A 26,945-nucleotide genomic window follows, 5' to 3' on the forward strand; every position below is an offset into this window, starting at 1 on the left:
AAGAAAAGTTACAGATAAGAAGAATCCATTCAGACCATCTAGCTTGATCATTTACTAGTACCTAATTATGTGGAGGATCGCATGTGAAACTTTGATTTGTATGAATTTCATTTTTATACCAGGAGTGTAATACAGGATCTTCCAAGCTTTAAAATGAACTGCTTTGTGTACTAGATGTTGCATTTACCTGTTAAGAGCCATTTGCAAAGTTCAGAAGCACTCAGAGTATGGCATTTGATTTCTATGGCTTTTGCCAGTAGCCATAAACAAGGTACATATGCTAACAATTGTAGAGTACTTTTATAAAATATGTTTAGGTAGATTTTCAAAACCTCAGTTAAAAGACCAATACAACAGCCAATATTTAACTCAGAAGATACTGCATCTTTAAAATGTTTATTGTGGTTATTTTTGTTTTCTACTATATGTCTCTTTATTTTTTAAATGCTAAGAATAATATTCATACCTACTGTATCCATGCAACTGTGTATGTCAGGGCCCAAAACTGTCATTATAAAAATAGGATTAAGATTACAAATTGTTTACACAATTACAACCTAATGCATGATTGTAACACTTAATTTTTACCTGCCCTTAAATGACGGAATTGAAATATAACTTGCATGCAATTGTCTCTAGTGATTTGCTGCACAACAGGATTGTAAAATTAGAAGCTTAATTGCATGCAATTCAGGATTAAGAACTGCATGAAGGAATTGAAATGCTTACTAAAACGAAAGAATGCTAAATGGTTATTAACTCACGTTTTCTGCTTTGTTGATATAACTGATTCACACTCTGCATTCGTCAATAATTCTTTATTCTGCTGTCTCTGATTTGCTTGCCAGGAGGAGCTACTATTCTTACTCATATTACCTGTAAGTAGAAAACGGGAGCATGTCTCTTTTAAGTACTGTACGTTATTTTAAAGATGCAGTATCCTTTTTTCAAGTCAAAACACAAATCACTCAGACTAATTGCGTTATATCACTGAACAGATCAAACACTTGTTAGAATAAAATCAGAAATTTTGGCGTTAATGTTTGAAAAAAGAATGCTGCACTTTATTTGCCTGATTGTGTGTGTATGCAGGTAAAAGACTAATTTTTTGCTTTCACAAGTCAACATATGTGGGTGCATTATAGTGGAAGAATTAAAATTCAAAACTTAAAAAGACTGCAAGTTCTTATATGTTTTTTTCAAATTTTTTAGCCTAAATACTGTGATGTTTTTAACCCTTCTTTAGAAATACCTTTCATAAATGCAATAACTGGGTGATTGCAAGTATGCTTGGAGTATATACTGTATAGTTTTTCAAACTGGAGCTGTGTCCTCTTCTCCATGCTGCTCATTTTAAATATCTCACCACTGTTTCTAAGATTCTGGTTTTCTAAATATCAAAGAGATTTGATAGTGCTTGGGTTTTTTTTTAATATACTGTTTATAAAGTAAACATACAGATCATAACCACAACTTCTCTCTCAATTTTCCTGTTTGTGAGATGAACTGTAATAGGACTACATGCCAGCTGTAAAGATATTGAATTAAATTTCTTAGAAACAAATTCCCTGGGTACTCCACTTTCCTCCCACTTCCCAGAACAGTTGAAAACATCAACGTTCATGCCAACGATTCATGCAGTACTACAGTATATGTCTTAATATAGAATAACATTTCGTAATATACATAATATTTCATGAAGCCAGTTGTGTTTTATGAGATGCATTCAAACAATTATTCAGTTCTGAATTGAGAATTGGAAAATGAATCATTCTTGTTGAAATAAACATTCTTATGTATTTGTGGAGTTGACTTCAGTTTCCCCTTCTTTTAGTTAGAGCAGCAGTGCAGAGTTCTGGGTTCTGGACTCAGCTGGAAGGCTGGGGGTCCAGGTGCTGAGTCAGGCACTGCTATTGTACCTTTGAGTGAGGTTATGTACTTACTGTAGATGGCAGTGTCAGTGAAATAAATCAGGAAATCGGGTAAATAAAGAAGAAATTACTTCCACAGTTGAATTAAGGGGAAAGTTTAGAAAAGGAACACAGTGGAATACAACCAGTAGCAGGACCATATCCAGAGCAGGACAATAAGGGTCAAAAGAGAACCAAATTGGGGACCCCAGTCAACTAACATTTTTGGGAAGTGGGAGGAAAATGGAGAACCCAGAGAAAACCACCACAAACCTGGGTAGAACATGCAAACTCCACACATGATGCATCTCGGTCCATGTTTGATCCCAAGAGCTGTGTAGAAGCAGTCTGCTACCACACAATGAACATTTATTTCTTTGTCACTTTTCAAATTATGTATAAAATCACACGTGACATACGAAATGTATGAAATTGTATGGAAGACATAAGAAATGTATGAAATTTTATAGAACCAGTACATGCCATTTAAAATAATGGATTATTGAAGAGATAGCCTCTCAAACTAGAAAGGTTAGTCACTCATTCTAGTTCTAATTCAGTTCTTTGCTAGTAAAATATTTGTCAGCGCTTTAAACTGCTTACTTTATCAGTTGAATCTGCCTTACATACATTACTATTTCTTTCTGATTCTGCTTTTTAATTTTCTGGTAAATTAAGAGAGCAGATTGATTTTTAACTGACATTTTATGGGGCCAATATAAAAATTTAAATAATTTAGGAATTTTAAGAAAAAAATATGTTTTTGAATTGTAATTAAATGGGTCTATTTCTACTTTAATACAGTAATGCTTCTTTATTGTTAATCTAAATTTCCAGATGGAAAAGCAGAATTTCCTGCATCCAGCAGATAATTGGTTTTGTAATATAGGATGAAATTAAGCTGTTTTGCTTCATTTCCTGTTGAACATCCATCTAGCTGCTTTTTAATGCAGAGAAGAGTATTTTACAATATTTTCACCTCATTATTACGACTATTGAATACATTTTTATATACCATGCTGTATTCATGCTAATGGTCTGATATTTATAAAAGTCTTAATACAGAAAAATCCACAAACTTGATTTAACTTTAAGTGAATTTAAACATCTATGTTACAATATCACAGGCCTCCACAGTATTTAGAATGTTGTGCATTTAGACAGAGCCCTGACTAATCTTTGGTAGGAACTGACATGTCACTTGCATGTTGAGGGTAGTGCCTTTTTTCTTAGATTTTTTTTGATTGATGAAAGTGTTGATGAGAACTCTACTCATCATGATACTATTTAGATACATTACACATTAAAGTGTAATTAGATATGCTGGATGAATAGTTATATCCACTTAAGGACTTTAAAGTCATTAGAGACACATGTTCTCCAAAATACTTCAATTAAAAAGGCTACAAAATAGTCCTGAAACCAATTTATTTTATTAAACTAAATCTATATACATTATATTTTAAATATCCAGTTGCACAGTGTTAAGTCCTGCTCCTGAATGTGTTATACAATTTACTTTTTATGAAGTATTAGGTATCTAGTTTCTTTCAGAACTAGCTTCATCTGAGTGAATGGGAACAGCAGCATTGTTACAGGAAATGAGGCCTTGTGGTTTTGAAGTTTGGATTAAGCAAACAAAAGAGTTTGCTTTCAAAGCAGGTTATTGTGTGAGCCCTTGAGGCTGAATGTACTGCTGAAATTACAGCTGTCTCTTAGCAAAATCAAAGTTTCATACATGTGTCTATGTGATATCATTTGATATCAGTTACTTTTCATAGCTGGTGTGAAATAGTTTACTAAACAAAAAAAAGAATCATTTTATTTTCTTTAATTGATTGCAAAGTGCATGTGAAAGTGTGTCACAACTTTGTACTGAATCTGCTTTTATAAATTGTAGGAAACTTGCCAAGAAGAGAAAGGATGCCATCGGCAACACACGCCAGGAGATGACACATATGGTCAATGCGATGGACAGGAGTTATGCTGACCAGAGTACACTTCATGCAGAGGATCCCTTGTCTGTCACCTTCATGGACTCACATAACTTCAGCAATAGGTGTAAGTATCAGGAAAGTTCAAATCCATAATACACTTGACATTAGATACTTGTGAGAAAGCATACTGTGGTGTATTTGTACCAAACAGTGGGCAGACACTCAGCCTCAAGAGACATGTTCTTAATGCAAATGCCTTAAGCAGAGGTTTTAACTTGCAGTTGGGTATTTCCCCCCCATTATATATGGATAATGTTTCAGATGATTTAATTACAGTCTATAGTGTATTATGATGTTGTCACGTGAGGTACTGTTTATATATGAGAACTATCAAAGGAGTCAAAGTAAAAAAGGTGTAATTCTGTGAAATGTGTTTCTGCAAGAATTACTTGGTTCTTATCCATAATGTATTCAACAGAAATTAGTCTTTGTTCAGTGTAAAACAATAAATATTCAATTGCTATGCTTTGTCATAATACTGTTTTGTCCATGCTTCTTTGGAAATCAGTAGTTGTCTGGTAAAGTAATGTTATGAGTGTGCAGGTTATGGGACTGTAAAACTAAGCACTTTGGAACATATATCACAAACCCACACAATGCATCTTGAACGAAAGGCAGCTGAAAAATTTCACAGAATTCAAACCTTAAATACTAAAAGATAGAAATCACATGATTCTGCCTAGTTCCTTTGGTTTGTTGACAGTTTTTTAAGCCATTTCTCATTCATTTCATAATCATAGTTTACAGCAATGGAAGCCAATTAGATCATTGAGATGATGCATACAAAGTATAGCAAGATGTATAAATGTTGAATTAAATATTGTAAATAAAGTAGAATGAAACTTAGATATTGGTAATATGTTCTGAGTAGTTGCTTCAGGATGTAAAAGTAACAGTTTTTGTCATTTTCCTTTGAAAACTCCTTATCTGTCTTCAGTGCTAGAAAATTGGCTTAATTTTGCCCGAAACTCTTTAGCGTGTGCTTGACTGTTCTTCAAGACACAGAAGGTAAACTGCTTTCTTCATGAGCTTTATTTTCCCACAGTGCCCAATGATCCACTTGTGCCGACTGCTGTGCTAGGTGAGGACCTAGTCCTTTGTCATCAGTCCGTGCATGGCTTGTGTTTGGTTGTGTGCAAGTTTGTTTCACAAAATGTCACTTTGTTGCAGTAGTAGAGAGAATGGAGTGGAAGAGCTGTCTTTTCTGCATACTATTATGAACAGAGGTATTTTCACACCGTAATGTGAACAAATTGACTGTACTATTTTCAGAGAGAAATTTTAATTTTATTCCAAAAGTATCCATAATAGGAGATTCCAGATCTCTTTTTCCAAAACTGGAGCACTGTCATTTCCCCTGTAAGACAGTGACCAGAGACTTTTGGAACAGATCCAAGTGAATTTTGCTATTAGACTGAAACCCTTTAAATGCATCTAGGCCAGAAACATATTTAAAACAGACATGTTGAAAATATTTACCTTTATTTACATTTTCAAATTTCTGTTGGAAATATATATTTTTAATGGAAGTAGTTTAAAATAAAAATTCACAGCAATTTTCACAGAGATTAAATCTGAGCTGTATTATATTATGAAAGAAATGTAGTTATATTTTCAAGTAGGTTTAGTGTGTTCTATGTTTCTACTTTTACTATTTTTCCTATTTAAAAATGTTAATGTTAAAAGTCCAAGATCTTAATGTTTTTAAACATGTATTTAGTCAGTCTCTGTGAACAGCCACTTACAGAACAGAAAAGAAGTACATAAGAATGTTTACAAACCATATAAGATTTGACCCATTTAGATTTTTAGTAGCTGATCTGAGAATCTCATCCAACCTCTTATTGAAAGAAACCTGTTTAAACAACATGGCTAGGCAGCTTGTTCAACACACCCACATTTCTTTTCATAAAGATTTACCTCCTGTTCCAAGTTTTAAATTCATTTCCCTGTAGTTTCCACTTGTATCATCTCGTTCCTATTTCAGTGTTGATTTTAAAGAAGCCCATTGGGTTTGAGGGTATTGAATAATTGAATCTTATCTCCTCATAGTATTCTCAGTTTAGGACTCTGAGTTTTTTTTATGTTTTAAGGAATGTATAAAACTCCTTTGAGAATGCAGCAACTCTTCTCTGGATTGATTCCAACACAGCAATATCTTGTGTGCCATGATGACCAAAACATTACACAGTATGAATGACTAATAGAATCCTGCTGCTTATTTACATATCAGCTTATTTACACATCATATTTACATTTTTGTTAATTTCTACATGAAGAATAAGGATATATTGGTGTTAAAAGACTCTCAGGGGCTACATTTTTTGTAAAATATTCTTATACATATTATTATGGTAATTTGTAAATTGAATTTCGTAGGAGTAATTAAGATAAAATAATATGTCTGTATAGTGAGTACAGACATCTGAAGAAAAATGTATGAAAAGGTACATTTTTAACTTTTTGCAATAATTTTAACTTGGTAAAAGGATTAGATTTAAACTTCTTACTCTACGTTTTTTGGACTCATCATGAAACTGAAGTGTAGGAAGAGCTTCATTCAGTTAGTGCAAAGTGTAGGTTTTGGCATTGATTTGACTATTGATTTGGGCAGTCAAGCAATGTAACTGCAAAACACTAGGAAAATAAAAATAAGTGTGGTGCCCTCATTTTAATTTTACTAACTGTTGTGAAACTGTTTGAATTTATGAACTGTGTTACATCTGTCTTTGTTATGGTATAAATGTAAATGCAGTGAAACAAGAGGTTGATTCTTTAAAGTTTTGTTCATTTTAAAATACATGTGCGGCACTCACACATTTCATTTAAATGTTAAGTAATTGCCGTTATCTGCTAATCCATCTCATAATCATTCTTAGTAACAGTAAAAGGAATGTAAAATATCTTAACTTCTGCCTACAATTGTTCTGTTTCCTTTGCTGCCTCGTTTGTAAAAGTGCCGATAACTGGTAAGTCTGCTTTATAGACATAAATGAATCCTTGTTTTGTTTTTGTTCTTTTAATGTCTGGGAAATAGCTGCATAGTGCTTAACATTGCAATTGCACTTTCTGTTCCAGAAACTGACTTTGTGAGTTATATGAGGGATAAATGACTCTGCTATAACTCATAGATAATCTATTTTGTGTTCAGCTGCACAAAAAATCTTCCTTATGTCTTGGATTTCATATGCATGTATAAACATTTTTTATGGATTTCATGAATCCATTCAGGCATGGGTCACTTGGGCATAGGAGTGAATTGTTCACTCTTTCCTGTAGTAAATGCCATTTAGTAAAAGTAGTGATCTGATATGCATCAGAAAGTACAGTCACTTAGTAAAGAAAGGAAACTATAAACTGCATGACTCATGGAGATAACACCGTTTTCTGTAGGCCAAAATGGTGAGGAGGCTTAAGTTCTTAAGTGACTCAAATGTATTCCATCTTCCAGTCTTTCAGTGTTTTGTTGAGGAGAACTTCACTTGAAGAGCATTTTTTTAGATAAGACATTAAAGGCCCCATATGTTTCTTATTAGATAGGTATTGTAGCTCGCCTAGGATAATCACTGTTCTTATTCCAACCTAAGAAATGAGTCTGTTCAGAGAAAACTACTCTTGGCAAGATGTTTTGTGTCTTTGTCTTTAAAACAATAAAGACACACAATGACGACATTCCTTTGCTCCAGGTGTAAGTGTCAGTATTTTTGTGATGACTCAGCCAATGTCCTCTTTGTAGAGTTAGCTAGAGTTACATCTGCTAAATAAAGGCTGCTTCCTGCAAGAAATCTGATTACTTGAGTAGTTTTATCTCATTCAGTTCTTAATTATGCAAGTAGTATACACTTTATTTAAAGTAAATTCTAAAACTTTAGAAAGTGTTCTTTACTAATGATGTAAAACAGCTTTAGAATTGTTTTTACTTATTACTGGTAAACATGAAATTCTTATTAGTGCCTATCAGTTCTCTTCAGTTCTGAGATTATGAAGTGGAATTTAATTTTAGGTGTTTATTTTAAGGGAAGAACTCTTAGATTATCTACTTGCAGCTTTCTTTGGCTGGAGGGTTTCTTTTTAAGAATTTTTGGAAGAATGCCTAATGTAAATAAAAAATAATCCTGAATTCTATTAGTACTTTATGCATCGTTAGGTCTATTATTACAGTAGTTCTCCATGTATTAAAAGGTTAACAGGTCTATTAAGTTTCATTGTACACTGTAGTAGACTTGAGGTGAAACCTTTTCATTTGTATTGGGGACACATTGGGAACCACCTGCAGTCCCTGGACCCTATTATTATGATTAAATATAGAAATATTTCATGTTTCCCCAGTGAAAATTAAAGTGGGAAGAAAATGTTAGTGAATTAATAGGAAGCTCTGCTGGGAAACAGGTTTCAGATGCGTTTATACAGTTTTTCTTGTTTTGCATGATTTTTCTCGATCATAGCAGTTTAAGGTGTGCAGTTACTCTGGGAGAAATTGCACGTGGAGGTTTTTAAGGAAGGTTATTTACATGTACACTAAACAAGCAGCTCATTGCTACTGAAACTGTTCCTTGTATTATTGTAGCATACCTTTCCCCAAATGACTAAAAAGTGCTTAAGACATAGGAGGGAACCACCTCATTTACTATTGAACTGCATCATCTACCATTATGTTCCACTAGCCCTGTGACACAACACGCCAGGTGGAAAAAGTGAAAAAGTACTTCATTAAAGGGGAAATATACAGTAGGTAGACCAGATTGAGAAAGCTCAAAGTAGAATGTTTCCAGGTCTCCAAGGTTATGTCCTACTGTCAAGAACTGTATTTTACAAAATCAGGCTTGAAGGTGGTATTTCAGCTGTAAGAGTAGTTTCCTATGTAGACATTGCAAAATAAAGATGCCATTCAGCCCATCTTCCTTGTTTGGTTGCTAGTTAACCAATAAATGTCCTCAGTTAGACTTCAAATTGTACTCTGTGGTACAGATATTGCTAATATGAGGCTTGGTGATATCACTAGCAAACTGTGTGCAAGACACCCCAAGTTGCAGAATATAACTTGCCGAGCATTATTGGGGTAGATGTTGGATTAGTTACCATGGATCCTTTTGGCTCTTGCTGCAATAGTGATTCCTTGCCTTACTTGGAGAATGCAGGTTCGCAGTGATGCCAGTAAGAGAAAAAGTGCTTCTTCAATCAATGCAAGCTGTCTTGTCAGTCTCTTTGAAATTTTCAACATATCAAGCAATAAATGGCTCTAATGGCCTATGCATACTCCCTCTCTTCTGCACAAAAAAGAATAGCTTGCTGCAGAGCACAATCTCAGACCATTTGGTGATTCCTTATGCAGAATACATGTAAAATACAAAATAGTCAATTTCATTTTTTTAAATACACTTCGATTTGTGGAAATGGCATGAATGCATATAGACTTATAAGTGTTTACAAGGTTTATATTTAACTTGTTTAATTTTTTATGTATGAGAAGTTCCCAGTGTATTTCCTTTCAAGGCAGTATGATATCTGTTCACATTATTTTTATGTCATGTAGAATTCCATAGTCTTGCCAGCTTCACATATTCATCATTGATTGTGTTGACTGTAACCAGATGTCAGCATGTTGTTGTTACGGGGCAAATGCACTAAAAATGGAAGAGATCAAAACAAGTGTATCTCAAAAGCTGTTAAACTTTAAGGTAGTTATAAGTTTTCTAAATTATCTTTGAATATTTGTGGTTTGCTAATGTCATGCAGCAGAAAGGTATTCAATTGAATAATATAAGTATTTTAAAAACACATTTCCCAATGAGAAAACAGTTCGTGTTTTCTAGTAAATTCACTAATTTAAGATGCAGGTTGGCTGTTTTTAAAACTGCAATTACTGTATATAGAGAACATACTGAATTTGTTTTTTTTTGCTCACAAATATTTGACAGACCTGCCTGATAGATTTATCTGCATTATTACTTTATGCTGCATTATTACTATTTTTATACTAGTAGTGTTGGTAACAGTAGTTAGGATAATACTAGAAATAATCAATTTGTCCGTTGGTATAGTTTCTCATTTGAGGATTGCTATGAATAAAGAAGAAAAGAAAAAGGCTTTATAACAATGGTGGGGGAACATCTGAGGAAAATGAATACAAATATTTTGCCCTTGGTATTTATGTGATTTTTTTCCTTGTTGTAGATGAAAACCACACTGCAGCAGCAGAGTCCAGTAGGTTGCTGGATGTGCCCCGCTATCACTGCGAAGGGACAGAGTCACCTTATCAGACAGGACAGCTACATCCGGCCATCAGGGTGGCTGATTTGCTACAGCACATTAATTTGATGAAGACATCTGACAGCTATGGATTCAAAGAAGAATACGAGGTTAGTTCTGGAATCATACCCAGATTTTAGGAACTATTTCTTGTTCTTATCTCTTATTTCCCACTGTTATTATAATCAACTAGGACATGTTTCTGTCTTGACAGAATATCATGAAGCTTAAAATAAATCAATTTGACAACTTTTTGTTTAAATTTCTATCGGAGTTTTGAATTTTCCTTTCAATTTCAATGCAGCAATAGTATAGAGTTTGTGAATGTTGTGAAGCCGAAATATTTTTCCAGTATGCTTTTCTCAGACTCCATGGGATGCACTGGACAATGATTCTTTTTATTCATACATCTGCTCAGAAGCATTAAGCCTGCAACAAATGTTTTCAATATTCATTTGTTTTGATTTTTAGCTCTTAATATCGATAGTACACTTTTGAATGTTTAGATTTATTTGATTCCAAGTAAGGTTAAGCCATTGAATAAGCGGGCACATTTCTTGTAATGAAAGTTAGTTTCCATTCAACACATGGTAATCAGTGTTTTTCTTGTGGATTAGCACCGCAACTCAAGTCATACAAGTGTAAATGGGTGCATTTCCTGTAAGCAGGCTCTCTGTGTGCAGCAACTGCAAAGATAGCTCTAGCACGTGATAACCCTCTCAATTTAAATACATCTGCTTTTCTCCGTTTTTTTTTTAATTTAATGCTCACCATGCAAATTGACCATAATTCCCATTTTACAGTGTCTCTCTTTACAAATGTCATACATATATATACTTGCTGTTGCAGCAGTATACTGAGCATCAGATGAAGATTATCCCTTTATGCATTTTTGTTCTTAGAAAGTATAGTGATTTGTGATCCTGATTAAATGTTTCAGGTGGGTAGCTGTGTCAGCATGCGTAGTCTGCAAAGGAACAATAGGTTTATTGTTAGGTTTATTGCCTCATACCTGAAGAAGGATCCATGGCCAAAACATTGTGTTTTCTTTCTTCTCTTTTCAGCATGGAATAAATGAATTAAATGTGTTTGGTGTCATTTTGATTGATTAATCATTAATAGCTAACTAAGTTACACCCAAGTGACATTGACTGTTAGAACTTTAGAAAAGTTACAAATGACATCTCACCTGTTTGGTAGTTAGTAGATAATTGATTCTAAGATATCACCCAGACATTGCCTGAAAGGAGCCAGAGTATGAATTCAACAACATGGCTGGGATGCTCATTCAATAATCATACAGACCTCTGGGTAAAAAAAGTGCCTCCTTCTCTCATTTTTACTTGTACTTCTACATAGTTTCCTCTTTTCCTCTGGTTCACGTTTGCGTTCATTTTGAAGAAGTCTCCTGGGTTATCTTTGTGAGTAACTTTGAGGATTTTACATGCTTGCAGTAGGTTCCCTCATAACCATCTCTGTTCAAGACTAAAAAGGTTCAGTTCCTTCAGCCTGTCAGTGTAGAATATTCCAATATGCATGTGTAATAAGCACAAAATTACCTAATTAAAGAAAGAGTTCATTCAGCACAGGTGATGAGGCTATTTAATCTGTAAAAAGTCAGTTCTGGTTAAAATAAAGAAAATGGAACACATGAAATGAATGTGCCCCACTTATCAGGAGAACAACATCACTGTGTCATTAATATGTTGGAGACTGCACAAATCATCTCAGAAGTACATCTGTGCAGAAGTGCAGAATGATAAGTTAATTGTTGTGTAAAACAGGCCATCTAATAAGAGAAAGTGCAGTGTAATCATCTAAGCAGGTTGCTGCAAATCTCCACTTGTAATGATTGTTGGCTACTTGACTGCATGGCACTACATTGATCAATTGTTGGATCAGCGCTTCTCATTGAGCAGCTTTCCAGGAGGACAATACAAACTATTTGTGTAACTGGCTTTCTTGTGAGATCAGAATGTGATGGTTGTGTTATGAATGCCCTACTTATCAGACGTGATCCCCATTGAATTTGTGGGATGAGTTTGAGCAGCATGTGAAGTCTACAACTTGGAGACCAATGAACAGGCATGTGTTTGTTCAAGCTTTCTCAGGAAGAATAGGACAAAATCAAACAAAAAGCAAGCCAGGACACACCCTGAATGAGACACCAGTTCCTTCCAGACTAGTCAGGAAACATAATGACCTGGACATCAACACCTCTCTATGCAGGTGGATTATGGATTTCCTGACAGGCAGACCACAGACTGTGAGGCTAGATGGAAAACTTTCTTCCATGCTGACCATCAATTTAGGTGCCCCTCAGGACTGTGTGCTTAGCCCCTTGCTGTTCTCCTTGTTTACCCACAATCGTATGGCCAGACACAGATCCAATCCCATCTACAAATATGCTGATGACCATCATTGGCCGGATCACTGCTAATAATGAGACAGTCTACACTGATGACTTTAGGAACCTGGTGGAGTGGTCATCGGTTTTAGAAAGCAGGCTGGGGACCACACCCCTGTTCACATCAATGGGGTGGCTGTTGAGATGGTGAGCAGCTTCAAGTTCCTGGGTACCTTCATTGCTAATGATATAACGTGGTCCCAGCATGTAACTGGAGCTACAAAGAAGGCACAACAGCGCCTTTACTTCCTTGGACAGTTACACAAATTTGGTCTTTCAACTGTCCTTACCACATTTTGCAAGTGCGCTATTGAGTGTGCACACTTGTGGTATTACAGTGTGGTTTGGCAGCAGCTGGTTGTCTGACCAGAAGGCGTTACAAGGGGTGATCAAGTCAGCCCAGTCTGTCATTGGAGTACAGCTCCCCTCTCTTTCAGACATTTTTGAAACTCGCTGTCTCAGGAGGGAGTGGGATTGCCTTTTAACTGATATTTAACAAAGTGTGCCTGAAGTATATCTCTTTTAACCAAAGCTATTCCAGAGAACAAAGAATTCACATGCCTCTAACTACACCATCCACTACATTCTTGGCAAAATTATTTACAAGTTGGGGGTTATGATTATTTAATTTACATATTGATTTATCCACCTTTCATTTCTTGATTTTGTAACCTCCTATTTGTCACGGTAACAGTTACTATATGTTCAACGTATGGTACACACAATTTTGTACGTTGCAAACAATGTATAACTGGAAATACATTATGTGCTCAACACTGATTGTGTCCGATTATAATTTATTAAGTTTGGCTAAACTATTTATTAAGTTTCGATGGGAGAATTCCATGGAAAACCAATTTGTAGCTGTAAATGGTAGTGGTGGACCAGTAGGGAGCTTCCTTCCTTCATTACAAGTTTTCAAACCAATTCTCCAGTAAGGTAACTGATGAGTGAGAACACTGTGCAGTAGGGAATGCTGGTCTTTGTCAGTTTAAAATATTAAACTGAGATCATGGAAACGTGGCCATTAAAGATCATATAATGCTGATAATCTATAAGGATATCAGTCATCCTGTTTTCTCATTCTTCTCCCCCAAATTTGTGAATTTGCTTTTGTGATGAATTTCTCTTGATACTTTGTACTGCTTTTCTTTGGTTGAAGATCATTTTCCCTCATGGACATACAGTAGTACTGTAAGTGTAATGCAAACAAATGAAACACTTGATAGACAACGGATGAATAAAGTTTAGCAACTTTTGTGCCTAAGTGTGTTAAAGGTTGGTTTTTTGTTGTCCACTAGCAGACAAGCTGAAATAATCTCCCACAAAAAGAGTTGATATTCTGTTTGCCATTAAATATCAGCACTGTTTAAGTACTGTGCCCTTCCTCCTGAAACACATTTTGTGTTTGAAGTTGACCGGCCCATGTTCAGGCACTGCTCTCTTTGAAAGAGATTGATGTGCACTCCTTGTTTATTCGACGTGACATTTTAGACAACATTTTACTGTCAAATGCTGAGTTATCATCATGGTGCACTTTTTAAAAACCAACTGCCTTAGTCCAAACCACAAGAAACAGGCCCACAGCATAATGCTATGACCTCTATAATGAATAGCTAGCGGTGCGGAGTTTGAAGTTTTCTCTGAGGTCCATTCTTAGGAAGGTGTGTAATTGATTTTATTCAGTGGGCTTACCTGCCTTTCCTGAATTGTTAGATCATCTTTGATTTTTTTTGCAAATGTGTTCATTTTTTTCTACAAATATTTTCCCATTTCCAAATTGAGATTTTGTTTCCACTTTTTATGCCTATAAATGTATATGCTATCACATTCAAATGTATAGCTCTAAGGAACAATAGTACAGTATTACAGAAAACGTTGATAAAAATATGAAGGCAGTTTTGCTTCAGAAGAAGGCCATGCCTCCCAATTTAAATAATCAAGAGCAGCTCATTCCTCAATCATTGATTTTTAAAATGAAAAACACAGCAGATCTATTTAGTAACTGAAAGTCCTTAGATAGATGTAAAACATTTCTTCTTATTCTTTACTGCACAATTACATTTCTTTTATGCATGTTATATAGCAAAAACAGAATCACAATTTGTAATGCTTTTTGGAATTAAGAAAAATGAGTATATCAACATGATGGTTTCTTTGTCATGTAGAGTTTCTTTGAAGGCCAGTCTGCTTCATGGGATGTAGCGAAAAAGGAACAAAACAGAACTAAAAACCGTTATGGAAACATTATCGCATGTAAGTCTGATATAAATCTCTGTGTTTTGATATCATAATTTAAGTAGTTTCTAAGACTACTTTTTTTTTCCCCAGGTCTTCTGATGATCTAATATATATATATAGTATGTCTGAGAAAGCTGCTTTTTTTATTCCCCACATAATAAATGCTAAATACTGTACATGAAAGAGTCCATACATATAATTAATCACTGGACTCTTTTTATAGTATAAATTATCAGCAGTAGAGTTAGTAAAAATATTTACCAATTGCACTAAGTAATGATGAGATGTAAATACACAGAATTTGTATATGTTTTATACACTCACAAGCTTCTCTGTTTTCAGATGATCACTCTAGAGTTATCTTGCAACCAATGGAAGATGATCCTTCCTCTGATTACATTAATGCCAATTACATTGATGTAAGTTTTGAGTTTTTTTAATTCTGTTAGAATATCTTTTCTTCTGTATGTGATACTTTTTGCATGGTTTGTCTAAAATATAAATACTGCTTCTTTTTTTCCTTGTTCAAAGTGCTTGTACTCACTGACATTGTTGTGCTTTCTTTCACACTGGCTTTGATTTGGGCTGTAGATATGGCTGTACAGGGATGTAAGTATCACTGCAGGAGAACAACTACATATCACTTTATTGTGAAGTTTGTTTTTCTGCTAACATCACACTGTGCATGATATTTTTCCTTCCATTGTTCTTTACATATGCTTTTAACATTTCAGTTATTTAATGCTTGTGCACATTGTCAACCTGTTGCGCTGTTTTGTGAAGTAATATTTTTAATGTAAAAGTTTTTTTCCTTCCCTAAAGGTGAGAAATAAAAATACAGTTAGAAAGATACCTTACAAAGGAATTGTATTCTGTTTTTTTCAATGCCTAGCGTTGTAATTTAAAGATGACAAAATCACCTTCACAATCCTATGTCATTATAAATAGGATTTTTTAATAAAATGAAGGTAGTGAACAAATAAAGGAAATACCAATGTAAAGACGCTTAATAGCCAGTATGGCTTGTATGAGCCATGACCTAGAGTCTACCAGTGTCTGGAATACTGCAGCAGGGATATACTGTAGCACCATCCTTCCACAAGAAAGACAAATTAACACACTTCTTGTTGATGAAGATAAAAAACACCATATCAGGCATAGCTCCAGATTATCCCAAAAATTATCAATCAAGTAAAAATGTGGAGATTGGGTAGGTTATGACATGGAAAACACAACTGTCATTCTTATCAAACTATTGGACAATCATTCTCTCTCAAATCTGTTTGGTGCCGCACTTACTTCTGTTTGTCAGACACATGGTGAAGAATGATTCATCTGACCATATCATATTTCTTCAATGCTCTTTTTTTATTTTATTCTATTATAGTTATTAAACTGGCTGTTCACTCCCCTGGTTAAAATTTGATCAGCAGTTGGGCACCTAGTTTGCCTCACACTTTGAATTAATGCAGAGATATCACAATCCTCGAGTATGGACTTCTGCTCCACTATTGCTCTTAGCTGCTATCTTTCCCTCAGAGTTGCTGACGTCATCTTAGGCGATGTAAAACATCAGCAAGTTGAGCTGTCCTTGTCACTGAAGCTCCTGTCAAACTCACCCCAACTATCACTCCTCTTTCAAAGGCAATAAACTCTGTTCTTGCTACCATGCTATCTCTTAAGTATATGCAACCATTCCTGTCCAACATGTTTATATATTGCTAAGCATGCTGGGATGTTATATGCTTTATTAGTGCATGAACCACTCCTGTGGAGATGCCCTTGCTTTCAGTGTACGTGGTGTCCTTCATTTACCCAGAAGTTTCCATTTTTGCCAACTATCTGCAGTATGTTTTTTTTTGTTCAAATAATAAATTACTACTTAGCACTGGGTTAGGTAAGCCAGCACTTTAGTTTATGTAAAACTGTGATTTGTACTGTGTGCAGAATATTGTGCAAAACATCTCAGACTGTTAGAGTTGTATTAGACTAAAACCTTTTTGTTCTTGCTATATATTTCATCAAATACTTGTTTTCATGAAAATCATACCTGTAGTATTCTTAGCAGGTATTGAAGCTTTCTGTCATCTGCAAGTCTCCTTTGTCTTTTGTTCTGTTGTGCATACAAATCAATGTACCAAGTAACACTTGTATTTTATTTTCTCTAGGGATATCAGAGACCCAGTCATTACATTGCTACTCAAGGTAAGAAATGTCATCAGTTATATTCCATTTTTATTATAATGTTTAATACTCAATTGTGTTTGTTCTTAAATAAAAAGCTTAAACAGGGGGGCAGGAAATTATCAAACATCTGTGAGAACAGAATGAAACCTTACCCCCTTCTTTAACGGCTCTCAGTGCAGACGGCTTTTCCCCTGCTTTTTATGGACTCTTTACTGCACTGACAGGAAAGAACCATGGCTATCTGCAGCTCCCGACTGTATGTTTACATAAAACTGAAATTATCAGCTTAAACCTTGCAAAAGCTAAGTTAAAACTACTTTGATGTCGTAGTTAAGTTTTGCACTTTGTTTCAAAGTGTTCAGCTTTAAACCACATTGGGTTATTTCAGCCGTTTCTTAGAATATTCCAGGATGATTGTATTTTGACTCTTGCTTACCTCTCCTCATTTAGGTCCAGTTCATGAAACAGTTTATGATTTTTGGAGGATGATCTGGCAAGAGCAATCTGCTTGTATAGTAATGGTTACTAATCTGGTTGAAGTTGGACGGGTAGGTTACTTTGACCTTTTCTAAACATTTCTAACACTAAAATGCAAGTGATAAGTACTTTACATATCTGCATTTTTTTTTTACAAATCAGTCAGAAAAATGTTCAAATGCAAGCGCGTAATTCATTATCCATAATATAAGTTGCATATATATAACATAATAAAAGTCACATTTAAATATTAAACCCGCTTTAAAATAAGCAATGTTTTATCTTTTTAGGTGAAATGCTACAAGTACTGGCCAGATGATGCTGAGGTTTATGGAGATTTCAAAGTAACATTTGTGGAAGTGGAGCCTCTTGCAGAATATGTTGTGAGAACATTCACATTAGAGAGGGTAAGAACAGAACATTGTCCCTTTGGTCTATTATATAACCTTACTGTATATATTATACAGATTATCTATTGTAACCTGAATCAGAAAATGATGATGATGAAAATCGTCATCATCATTACGGTTAAGATGATCGGCATTAAGCAAGGGACATCCTTTTTTATCATCCTCCAGAACTGTCGAGCTAAACCTAAAGTTCACTAAAATTAACCACCTCACCTTTTCTGAATGCTTTGTTTAGACAATAGTGTCCTTTGCGTGCTCTTAATTGTTTGGATGTCCAGTAATGCAATGACTTGAACATGACCTTTCGTCTTGCTTTGTGATTTTCAGAGAGGTTTCAATGAACTGCGTGAGGTAAAGCAGTTCCATTTCACCGGCTGGCCTGACCACGGTGTTCCCTATCATGCGACCGGCCTGCTTTCTTTCATACGACGTGTGAAAATGTCAAACCCACCTAGCGCAGGGCCCATTGTTGTTCACTGCAGGTAATGCAGGTGGTTCTGTCTTACTCAGACAGGGGAATGAAAAGTAACATCTAGTGTAAGATGCAACAAAGTCCCATACATGAATTTAAATGCATTGAAAGTGTCTTTTTTTTCTGCTACTTTGCAGCTGTTTACATGCACGACAAGTATACAAAGACAATACATGATAAGTGAAGTGTTCGGTTCAATGTAATTGCTTCAAAAGCAGCAATACTCACGCTTTAAGAGCCTTTAGCAGGATGTGGTTATCTCTATGGTTTTGTGCAGATGTTCTTTTTTCTTAATTTAAGGTGTGTAATGCTAATTCAAGTTTTGTATGGTGTTCAAATTATCTGATGTTGTGTAATATAAACTCTCACTTCACAGTGCTGGAGCAGGACGGACTGGCTGTTACATTGTCATCGATATCATGCTGGATATGGCTGAAAGAGAGGGAGTCGTGGACATTTATAACTGTGTGAAAGCCCTGCGTTCCCGCCGTATAAACATGGTTCAGACTGAGGTAGATTTAACTTTCAAATATAAAGATAACTAATAAATTAATTATGTTACATAATTAAGTCACCTCTGTTATATGCGACTATAATTGTTTTTTTTTGCAAAGGAACAATACATTTTTATCCATGACGCAATTCTGGAAGCATGCCTGTGTGGAGAGACAGCCATACCTGCATGTGAATTCAAAGCAACGTACTATGACATGATTAGAATAGACTCCCAGAGTAACTCTTCCCACCTTAAAGATGAATTCCAGGTAAGCATGCAATTATAGGAATAGTCTTTTTTTCCCAGTAATGAATATTAATTAATAAATTGCTGTCTTATACTGCTGTGTCCAGCAAAAATAACTTAGGAAAATAAAATCTCAAGAATATGAATAGGCATTAGTACACATTTCCATTGCTTTAATGAAATAAAAGGTGTTTTCAGTACATCATTATTATTATTTTAAATGGTCACCTTTCTGATTTTTTGCCACAATAATTTGGGATCCCCAATTAAAAGAAAACTATTATTGCGAATGAATTTTGTCTATGGCTTCTGTTGTACAGACACTGAATTCTGTGACTCCTCAACCCCAGCCTGAGGACTGCAGCATTGCTCTTTTGCCCAGAAATCATGAGAAGAACCGTTTTATGGACATGCTGCCTCCAGACAGATGTCTTCCTTTCCTTATTACTATTGATGGGGAGAGCAGTAACTACATTAATGCTGCTCTGATGGATGTAAGTGTTTTTTTTCTGTACAATCAGATTTTTCAGACTGTATCTTCTATATAATTACAAAAAAGAAAGCAAGAGACAAATCCAGGTATTTATATTATATATATTTATTTTCAGTTGTTTTTATTACATAGAATTTTTGTTGGACTTCTTAGTTGCATTCTGGCACACATTGATTTGCTCATGTTTACTAGTTTTAGCTGTAGTAGTGATTTTATACATTAGTCTAATAACAAATAATTGCTTGAATAATCAAAACATTTCTTCATTTCTAATACTTTTTTTATTCATTTGTAACCATTAAATTAAAAAACATGCAGACATTCTTCAAGATGGCTTCTCATGTGATCCTAAATTGAATTTTCATATTTTGCATTATTTGGGTTGTCAAAAAATATGAAAGTCCAAATAACATTATTAGGTTTTAGTTATATGACAGAGGTAAGTGTTATATTAGTGTCCCATGTTTATACATTGCTGCATATTTTCACTTTAAAATGAAGACAACGTATCAGTGTATAAGCACAATGCCAATTGATAAAATAGTATTCGAATTATAAATACTTTTTTTGTTCTTCTTTGGTAACAAGCTTTAAATTGAGGAAATTCCAAATCACATGAATAAACGCAGAAAATTACAAAAGGACACTTCCTGTTAGTTCACCGATGCCCGATAGTTCTTAGTTAATGTGCAGCTGTCAACATACCAACAACCCAGTAAAAAGTCATCAATGCTCTGGGAGTCTCCACCTACAAATTCAAAAATCTTCATATAATTTTGAGAATTGTAACAGTTTTCGTACAATCTCTGAAATCAGTATAGGATTCTACCTGGCATGTCATGTTACTAACAATTAGGAGAGCTGTATCAAGACATTACAAGACTGGTCTGGATAAATTTACTTTGATCAGTTAGCTACTACATAACAAACAAGCTCTCTGGGCTGAATAGCCGCTTGTTTGTTATCTGTTTCCCCAATCATTTTTGACCTAAGGTGAGTTGGTATATTCCATTGCTAAGCATAAGCATGAGATACCCTCAGTATACCATCAGGAGGTCGAGGTTTCCCAAATGTAAGTCAGTATCTCCCTAATGCCATGGGCCCACTCACACTTAACATCATGAGAGATGCAGGTTACTGTATATATAGAGGCTCCTGGAGAGAATTTATCATTTCCCAAACTCATAGCATTCATTTTATACGTATATTTGTAATTTCATGAAAATGTGTGCTTTTATAGTTGTTAGTATTTTGTTAGTATTTTTATTTGAGGGAAATGTAGAGTCGCCTATTCATACACTTTACAAACTCTTGGACTTTTTCTAACCAAGCCGTCAGAAGAATTCCAGGTAATGGCTGATTTTGTTTTGTTATTTAATAATACTTTTGTTAAACTGGATTTGTTTCATGGCTTAAATAATATTAGCACATTTTATTTTATGTAGAGAACAGATACTATAGAATGTTTAATTAAACTGATCTAATTGATATATTATCAGTGTATCATTTCTGTGGCACAGTTTGTGTGCTATTGTACAGATGAGTTTCTTGAAAATGCTCCTACAGTTGTATTATATTGTTTTTGTTGCATATGGTTGGTAAAAAAATAAATAAAAAATGCAGTTCCTTGCATGGTCATTATTGCCACATCATAAATTTACAGATTGTATTGTAGTATAGATTAAGGTATTTGGAAAAAGATAATTATTTTGTTTTACCTTTCTACCAGTTGAAATGCTGTTTTACATTTTAGAGCTACAGACAACCTGCTGCCTTTATTGTCACACAACATCCTTTGCCCAACACTGTAAAGGACTTCTGGAGACTAGTGTATGACTATGGCTGCACGTCTGTGGTGATGCTAAATGAGATTGACCTCACACAGGTAAGAGCAGTAATAATAAGTAAGTGTTTACCTGTAAAACACATTTTCCCCTGCAAACCCCCAACAGACAGTGCACAATGAGCCAAGCATTACTTGAGTAAAGTGGGAATATGTCAGTCTGTTTTTTTTTCAACTTTTAATGAAATGGCAACGCCTATCACTTGCTGGCAGTGACGTAAGTTGGAAATGTGCCACTCCTCCAATTGGTGCTACTTCTGTTCTGAGGTAGCTTGTAAAGAGATAAATAGCTCTCACAGTTTGTCAAGTTGAAAGAACACAACCGCACATTTTTGTGTGCAGCACAAGATTCAAAGACATGAGCTGAGACTTAAACAACTGGCAGGTTTAAGTTCGCTGTGTCAGTCATAAAAATAAGTAATTCCATTAAAAAAAGTTATGAAAAATCTGCACAGATTATTTTGCATATTATCATAATGATTCTCTCAAGATAAATGGATTCCGTGCATTTAATTAATTTAATGTTTTGTCCATTTCCCATTAGGAGGTTGCCGTTTTTCAGCGTACATTATCTATAAATACTGCACGTTTTAAAATATTGCCATATATACTTATTAAAAAAGAGCTGTTGTTTATTATTGATCTTCACCCAGAGAAACAATTATCTCTCTCTTACTAATACTGTGCACAGAAAGTGAAAGAATTGTTTCTGTTGTAGGGTGTTAAAATTCTGTGCACAGCATCCTCAAGAGCGACGCCACTTGGGAAAAGCATTGTTTGATATGAGTAGTTTGAACCTGCCTTCTCTAGACCTGGTACATTTTTTATTTCCCCAAAAAATGTTCTCTGGAGTGTGATAGAAGCTGACACAATATCAATATCAGTGAGGTAGTAGAGACAATAGTACTTATTTCTAATTTTATTCAATAGCTGTTTAAAAAGGGAATCCTACTTACTACACTCATTTTCTCTTAGACTGTTTTCAGCATCACAAAAACAAAACATACACAAATTATTTAAACTTAACAGTATATTACATGAATTATGGGATTTACGTTTGCTGAGGCTCCAGCATAAACTGGAGCCTCAGTCTACACTCATGTAGACACCCAACCTTGAAAGTAAAATAATTATGGGGGGAAAGCAAAATGGAAGAGGTTGTGAATCAAGCAAGTAGAAGTGGTGGCATTTTCATTTTCTAAGGCAAGACCCAGTGTATGTGAAAGGCAATTTTAAAATGCCAGCCTTTAAGTATTTTAATCTGTTATCTGTTTAAGTGCAGATCATCCTACTGAAGACTTGTTAATTGCATTAGGTCCCCAGTCTTTACAGTCATTTACAGTCTTGAGTTTTTTTTCAGCTGTGATCTCTAGTGGGAGAAAAACCTCTTCTAACAATAAAGAATTGAACTCGGCATAAAGGCAGTTGTCACCGTTTCCACTAATCTGTGAAGGGATATACGAATCGAATCTCTGCATTTAATCAAGAAATAAATCATATATTCCATTCACGTATGTTGACTAAAATACTAAATGTAATCAATTAACAAACAAATCATTAAAAATGCACTGTCGAGTCTATTTAGTGAAAATAGATGCTTTTCCAACATATTGTTGAAATTTACTTTATGTGCCTTCAAAACCAAAATGTGTTCGATGAAATCCCCCTAAACTGGCATGTGCCCATTTGAAATATTACAAGCTTGCGAGGATGAACACAAAGAATTTACTGGCCTCCCCACTCCACCTTGACACTCACACTTTGGATCTATGCATTGTACTGTTCAGAACAGCTAGTTCTTGGCATATTTTATCTGCAGTTATAGAGAGATTTTTTTTCTTTTTTTTTCATTAAGGGTTGCCCACAGTATTGGCCAGAAGAAGGTGTTCTTCGCTACGGCCCTATACAAGTTGAATGTATGTCTTGCTCCATGGATTGTGATGTGATAAGCCGTCTTTTCAGGATATGTAATCTTACCAGGGTAAGAGTGCGTCATCTCATAAAATATTCTTGTCATTCTTGTGCATTAAAAACTATTAAAAGTATGTGCTATCCCTCTTAAATTATAAGTCAGTGGAGACTAAGATATTTTCTTAATGTATCTGCCAAAAAAAAGATTTTTGAAGAGAACAATTGTCTCTGGTGCTTGAAGTTTTTGGTCCTTTGATCACAAAAACATTGTCACAAGGTTTGACTGACATTTCGTCTTCTCATCTACTTGAAATGACTGCAGTAACACAGAAAAGCAATCTTGCATTAATAACTTGTGTCATTGTGAAATGGATGTGGGTTGATGTTGCCTGCAACTGACACCAACCTTATGGTGTCACATGTGAAATCCTGTGGCAACAGTTTGCGGGAAAGAAATTGATAGATGTTTGCTCTTAGTCTTGATATTCTTCAGAAAAGTCTTTTCTTTGATTCCCTTTTTCACATTGATCTAAGTTGGCTGGATTGTACAGACAGAATAACAGCATGTTGGGCCTAGTTTGTTCTGTGTTTTAAACTTGATTGACGTGGCCTAATCAATGCAAACCCCAATGTAGAAACATTTAAAGGGCAGGGATGACATTTAGGCATTATACAATTATTTGATTTTACTGCTTATTCCTCCTTCCAGCCACAGGAGGGATACCTCATGGTGCGTCAGTTTCAGTACCTGGGATGGGCCTCACACAGAGAAGTGCCAGCATCCAAGCGCTCTTTCTTGAAGCTCATCATGCAGGTTGATAAATGGCAGGAGGAGTGTGAAGAAGGAGAAGGAAGAACAATAATTCACTGCCTGTGAGTAACACCAGGATACGTTTCCTGCATTTCAGATAGATAAGATGTCTCGTTCTTAGGATGAAGAAGAAGACATGGTTCTGAATTTAAGACATTTTCTCTCAGCTTCCTTTCTAGTGTAATTTATTGTAATTAAAGGTTTTTGCAGTTGTTGTCATTGGTGATAAATATTTTGACATATAAATTGATCTTTGAAATAAATAATCTCTAACAAATTAGTATTAGCTTAAGCCAATCAATTTGTTTTAAGTTAAAAACTCAACAAAGATAAATCTGTATCGATATCCAAAGTTTTTTTTCCTGGTCATTGTGCAGATATGAATTATTTGCCAAAGGTATTGTTAATGCATCATACAGAAAAATTCAATCTTTGTGAATCGCATGGTATAAATATACTAACAATAAAGTTTATGGACACTTGGATTTGCTGAAACAAAATAAGGGAAGTGTGTTTCAGCATAAACCTCTGATTTACACTATTAAAATTGTGAAAGAAAATGGAACTTAAAGGTATGTTTTGAAAGCATTTTACTACTAACAGTTATCAAAACTTTCACTTGTTATCAATCACAGATCCACATACTCAGTTAAAGTGAACTTAAATAAAGAAGTAATGTATTTTTCTCCTTTCATTTGCCTTATATTTTCACTCCAGTAAAGCAAATCCAAGTCATCACATTCGTAGCTGTTTCACTGCTAGTAGTACACAAAATTCTTGTTCTTCTTACTTTTCAAGCCATTTTAGCTCTGCTTCTTCTAAATCCCCCCTGCTCTTTTAATTAGTCTTTGTGGTTCAGTGCCTGTTCTGCTCTTTTATGAAACTTTCCTCATTTTACAGTTTTTTTTAGTTACGACTGTCACTGTTACACCAATTTGAAAATTACATTTCTTTCTGGTCTCTCTTGATATGGAGAGATTTAATAATTAATGTAAACAGTGAAGTAATAACTAATTAGAACATTATTTGTTCTGGGTGTCTATTTTTTCTACTTTCACTTTTAGGTGTTCCCTTTTCCTGCTGTCTTACTTGTAGTTTAAATAGCGAAATTCTTTCAGTATACATCTATTTTACTGTGCAGTCCATTGTTCAGAACATTGACTTTAACACAATTTATAAAACAGTAATTCTGAAGAGTAATTTGTGGTATATTATCATCATGTTTTATCTCCTTTCTTTAAGCCCTTGCATTGCTTTTGTGGTTCCTACAAAACAATGTGAATATTGTAACATACAATAAATAGGCAGTACATTGCCTATTGGATTTTTGTTTCACTGTGTTGTATTATATTTTATTGTGGTCTTTTTGCAAGACATGCAGTTTCCCAAAAATACACACTATCTATTCTGTGTAGCTTTGAATGCTTCAAAGTTAATCAATAATGCTTTTTTTTACTAATTAATAACAAATACAAAATTAAGTGGTAAAACAAAATCACACTTCCTTTTTTAAGACAAAAATAACAAAGCTCAGTTTCCTCAACCAGTATGCACAGCAAAGTATTCAGACCATTCCCATGGTGTCCCATTTTGAGAAATTACAAGGTGATACATACACATTTTTTAAATTTAAAGAGGAACTGCAATCCCAACTTCTGAGACCAGTTTTGTAAGATACTTAATCTTTGTTGTAACTCCTACAAAGAACGTCCAGTCTGTTTATGAGAAGAGTTTGATTTGAATTCAGTGTTTTGTCACTGTTACATTTGTGGACAGACACAGTTTTATGCACTAGAAAAAGCAAGTTTCTTAGTTTCACTGTTTTCTTGTCATCTGTATGGCTATTAAAATACAGCTGTGGCATTCCAGCCACATTTCCAGCGTTGTGTCGAGTACAGAGAAAAACTAAATCCACACTTGCAGAAACTTCATTCAAGATTAGACAAATTTCCTGTTAGCTTTAACAGCTTTCCAAAAGGAAATATAGCTTGGATTCAGCTTGATTATAATGAATAACAGTTATTCACGTAGGTCGCTGCGTCGGCATGCATACAGGTAGGCTGCGAAGGAACAGGTGAAGATTTATTCCATGCTGGAATGAAAAAAGCGAAAGGTGCGGGCTTCACCATAATTTTGACCACCATTGTTTACTTCTCTCTGCAGAAATGGAGGAGGCCGCAGTGGAATGTTCTGTGCCATCAGCATTGTTTGTGAAATGATTAAGCGGCAAAATGTGGTTGATGTTTTCCATGCGGTTAAAAGTCTTCGGAACTGCAAGCCAAACATGGTGGAAAGCCCTGTAAGTAAAGAGCTCATCATGATGATGCAAATCATTTCCCTCTTTTTTTAAAAAAAAAAACAAAAGTGGAGGTTATCCATCTATGCATTTAACAGCACGTGGTTCCAAAACATGTGGTGTATTTAAGCTTTTGCAAAGCCAAGTTCTGTTTTCAGCAGTTATACTGAGATATTTTAAGGGGTGAAGTGAATGAGAATGATCATAACATGTCCTACTAACGTGTGAAGTTTTAACTGAGCTTGCACAATTAAGTATTCTAAAACCAAGATAAAATAAGAGTTGGTGTATATTGGGTGGAAAGACATCTTCAAAGATAGGTTTGTTGATTGATGTTGTTGAAATGGTAAAAAGTAAAAAAAAACAACAACTGAACAACTATGTTAGTAAGCCACTGATGGAGCTGGAGTGAGCCACTAGTGAAGTGAATGCTATGTTTTTTTTTTTTATTTAAAAACAACAAGGCATTTGTACTGTCTTTATAACCATATAATGATAA

General features: G+C 34.8%; 1 protein-coding gene across 14 annotated transcripts in view; it reads left to right on the top strand.

Moving 5' to 3' along the window:
* ptprk (protein tyrosine phosphatase receptor type K) overlaps positions 1 to 26,945 on the top strand; it is a 241,201-nt gene that overhangs the window by 212,650 nt on the left and 1,606 nt on the right. For 2 of the 14 annotated variants that reach the window (XM_015359378.2, XM_069195990.1), the window contains exons 15-33: positions 849 to 878; positions 3,811 to 3,971; positions 4,953 to 4,988; positions 10,082 to 10,266; positions 14,732 to 14,819; positions 15,147 to 15,223; positions 15,396 to 15,413; positions 16,973 to 17,009; positions 17,442 to 17,539; positions 17,759 to 17,875; positions 18,206 to 18,360; positions 18,727 to 18,862; positions 18,965 to 19,114; positions 19,413 to 19,586; positions 20,917 to 20,934; positions 21,339 to 21,470; positions 23,284 to 23,409; positions 24,049 to 24,212; positions 26,314 to 26,449. In XM_015359378.2, the coding sequence (XP_015214864.1) occupies positions 849 to 878; positions 3,811 to 3,971; positions 4,953 to 4,988; positions 10,082 to 10,266; positions 14,732 to 14,819; positions 15,147 to 15,223; positions 15,396 to 15,413; positions 16,973 to 17,009; positions 17,442 to 17,539; positions 17,759 to 17,875; positions 18,206 to 18,360; positions 18,727 to 18,862; positions 18,965 to 19,114; positions 19,413 to 19,586; positions 20,917 to 20,934; positions 21,339 to 21,470; positions 23,284 to 23,409; positions 24,049 to 24,212; positions 26,314 to 26,449 (2,038 nt within the window). The remainder of the gene's footprint in view (positions 1 to 848; positions 879 to 3,810; positions 3,972 to 4,952; positions 4,989 to 10,081; positions 10,267 to 14,731; positions 14,820 to 15,146; positions 15,224 to 15,395; positions 15,414 to 16,972; positions 17,010 to 17,441; positions 17,540 to 17,758; positions 17,876 to 18,205; positions 18,361 to 18,726; positions 18,863 to 18,964; positions 19,115 to 19,412; positions 19,587 to 20,916; positions 20,935 to 21,338; positions 21,471 to 23,283; positions 23,410 to 24,048; positions 24,213 to 26,313; positions 26,450 to 26,945) is intronic. The other 12 variants (XM_069196034.1, XM_015359433.2, XM_015359452.2 and 9 more) reach the window with 10 other exon arrangements.

The sequence above is a fragment of the Lepisosteus oculatus genome, chromosome 2, assembly GCF_040954835.1.
Source record: "Lepisosteus oculatus isolate fLepOcu1 chromosome 2, fLepOcu1.hap2, whole genome shotgun sequence".
Lineage (NCBI taxonomy): Eukaryota > Metazoa > Chordata > Actinopteri > Semionotiformes > Lepisosteidae > Lepisosteus > Lepisosteus oculatus.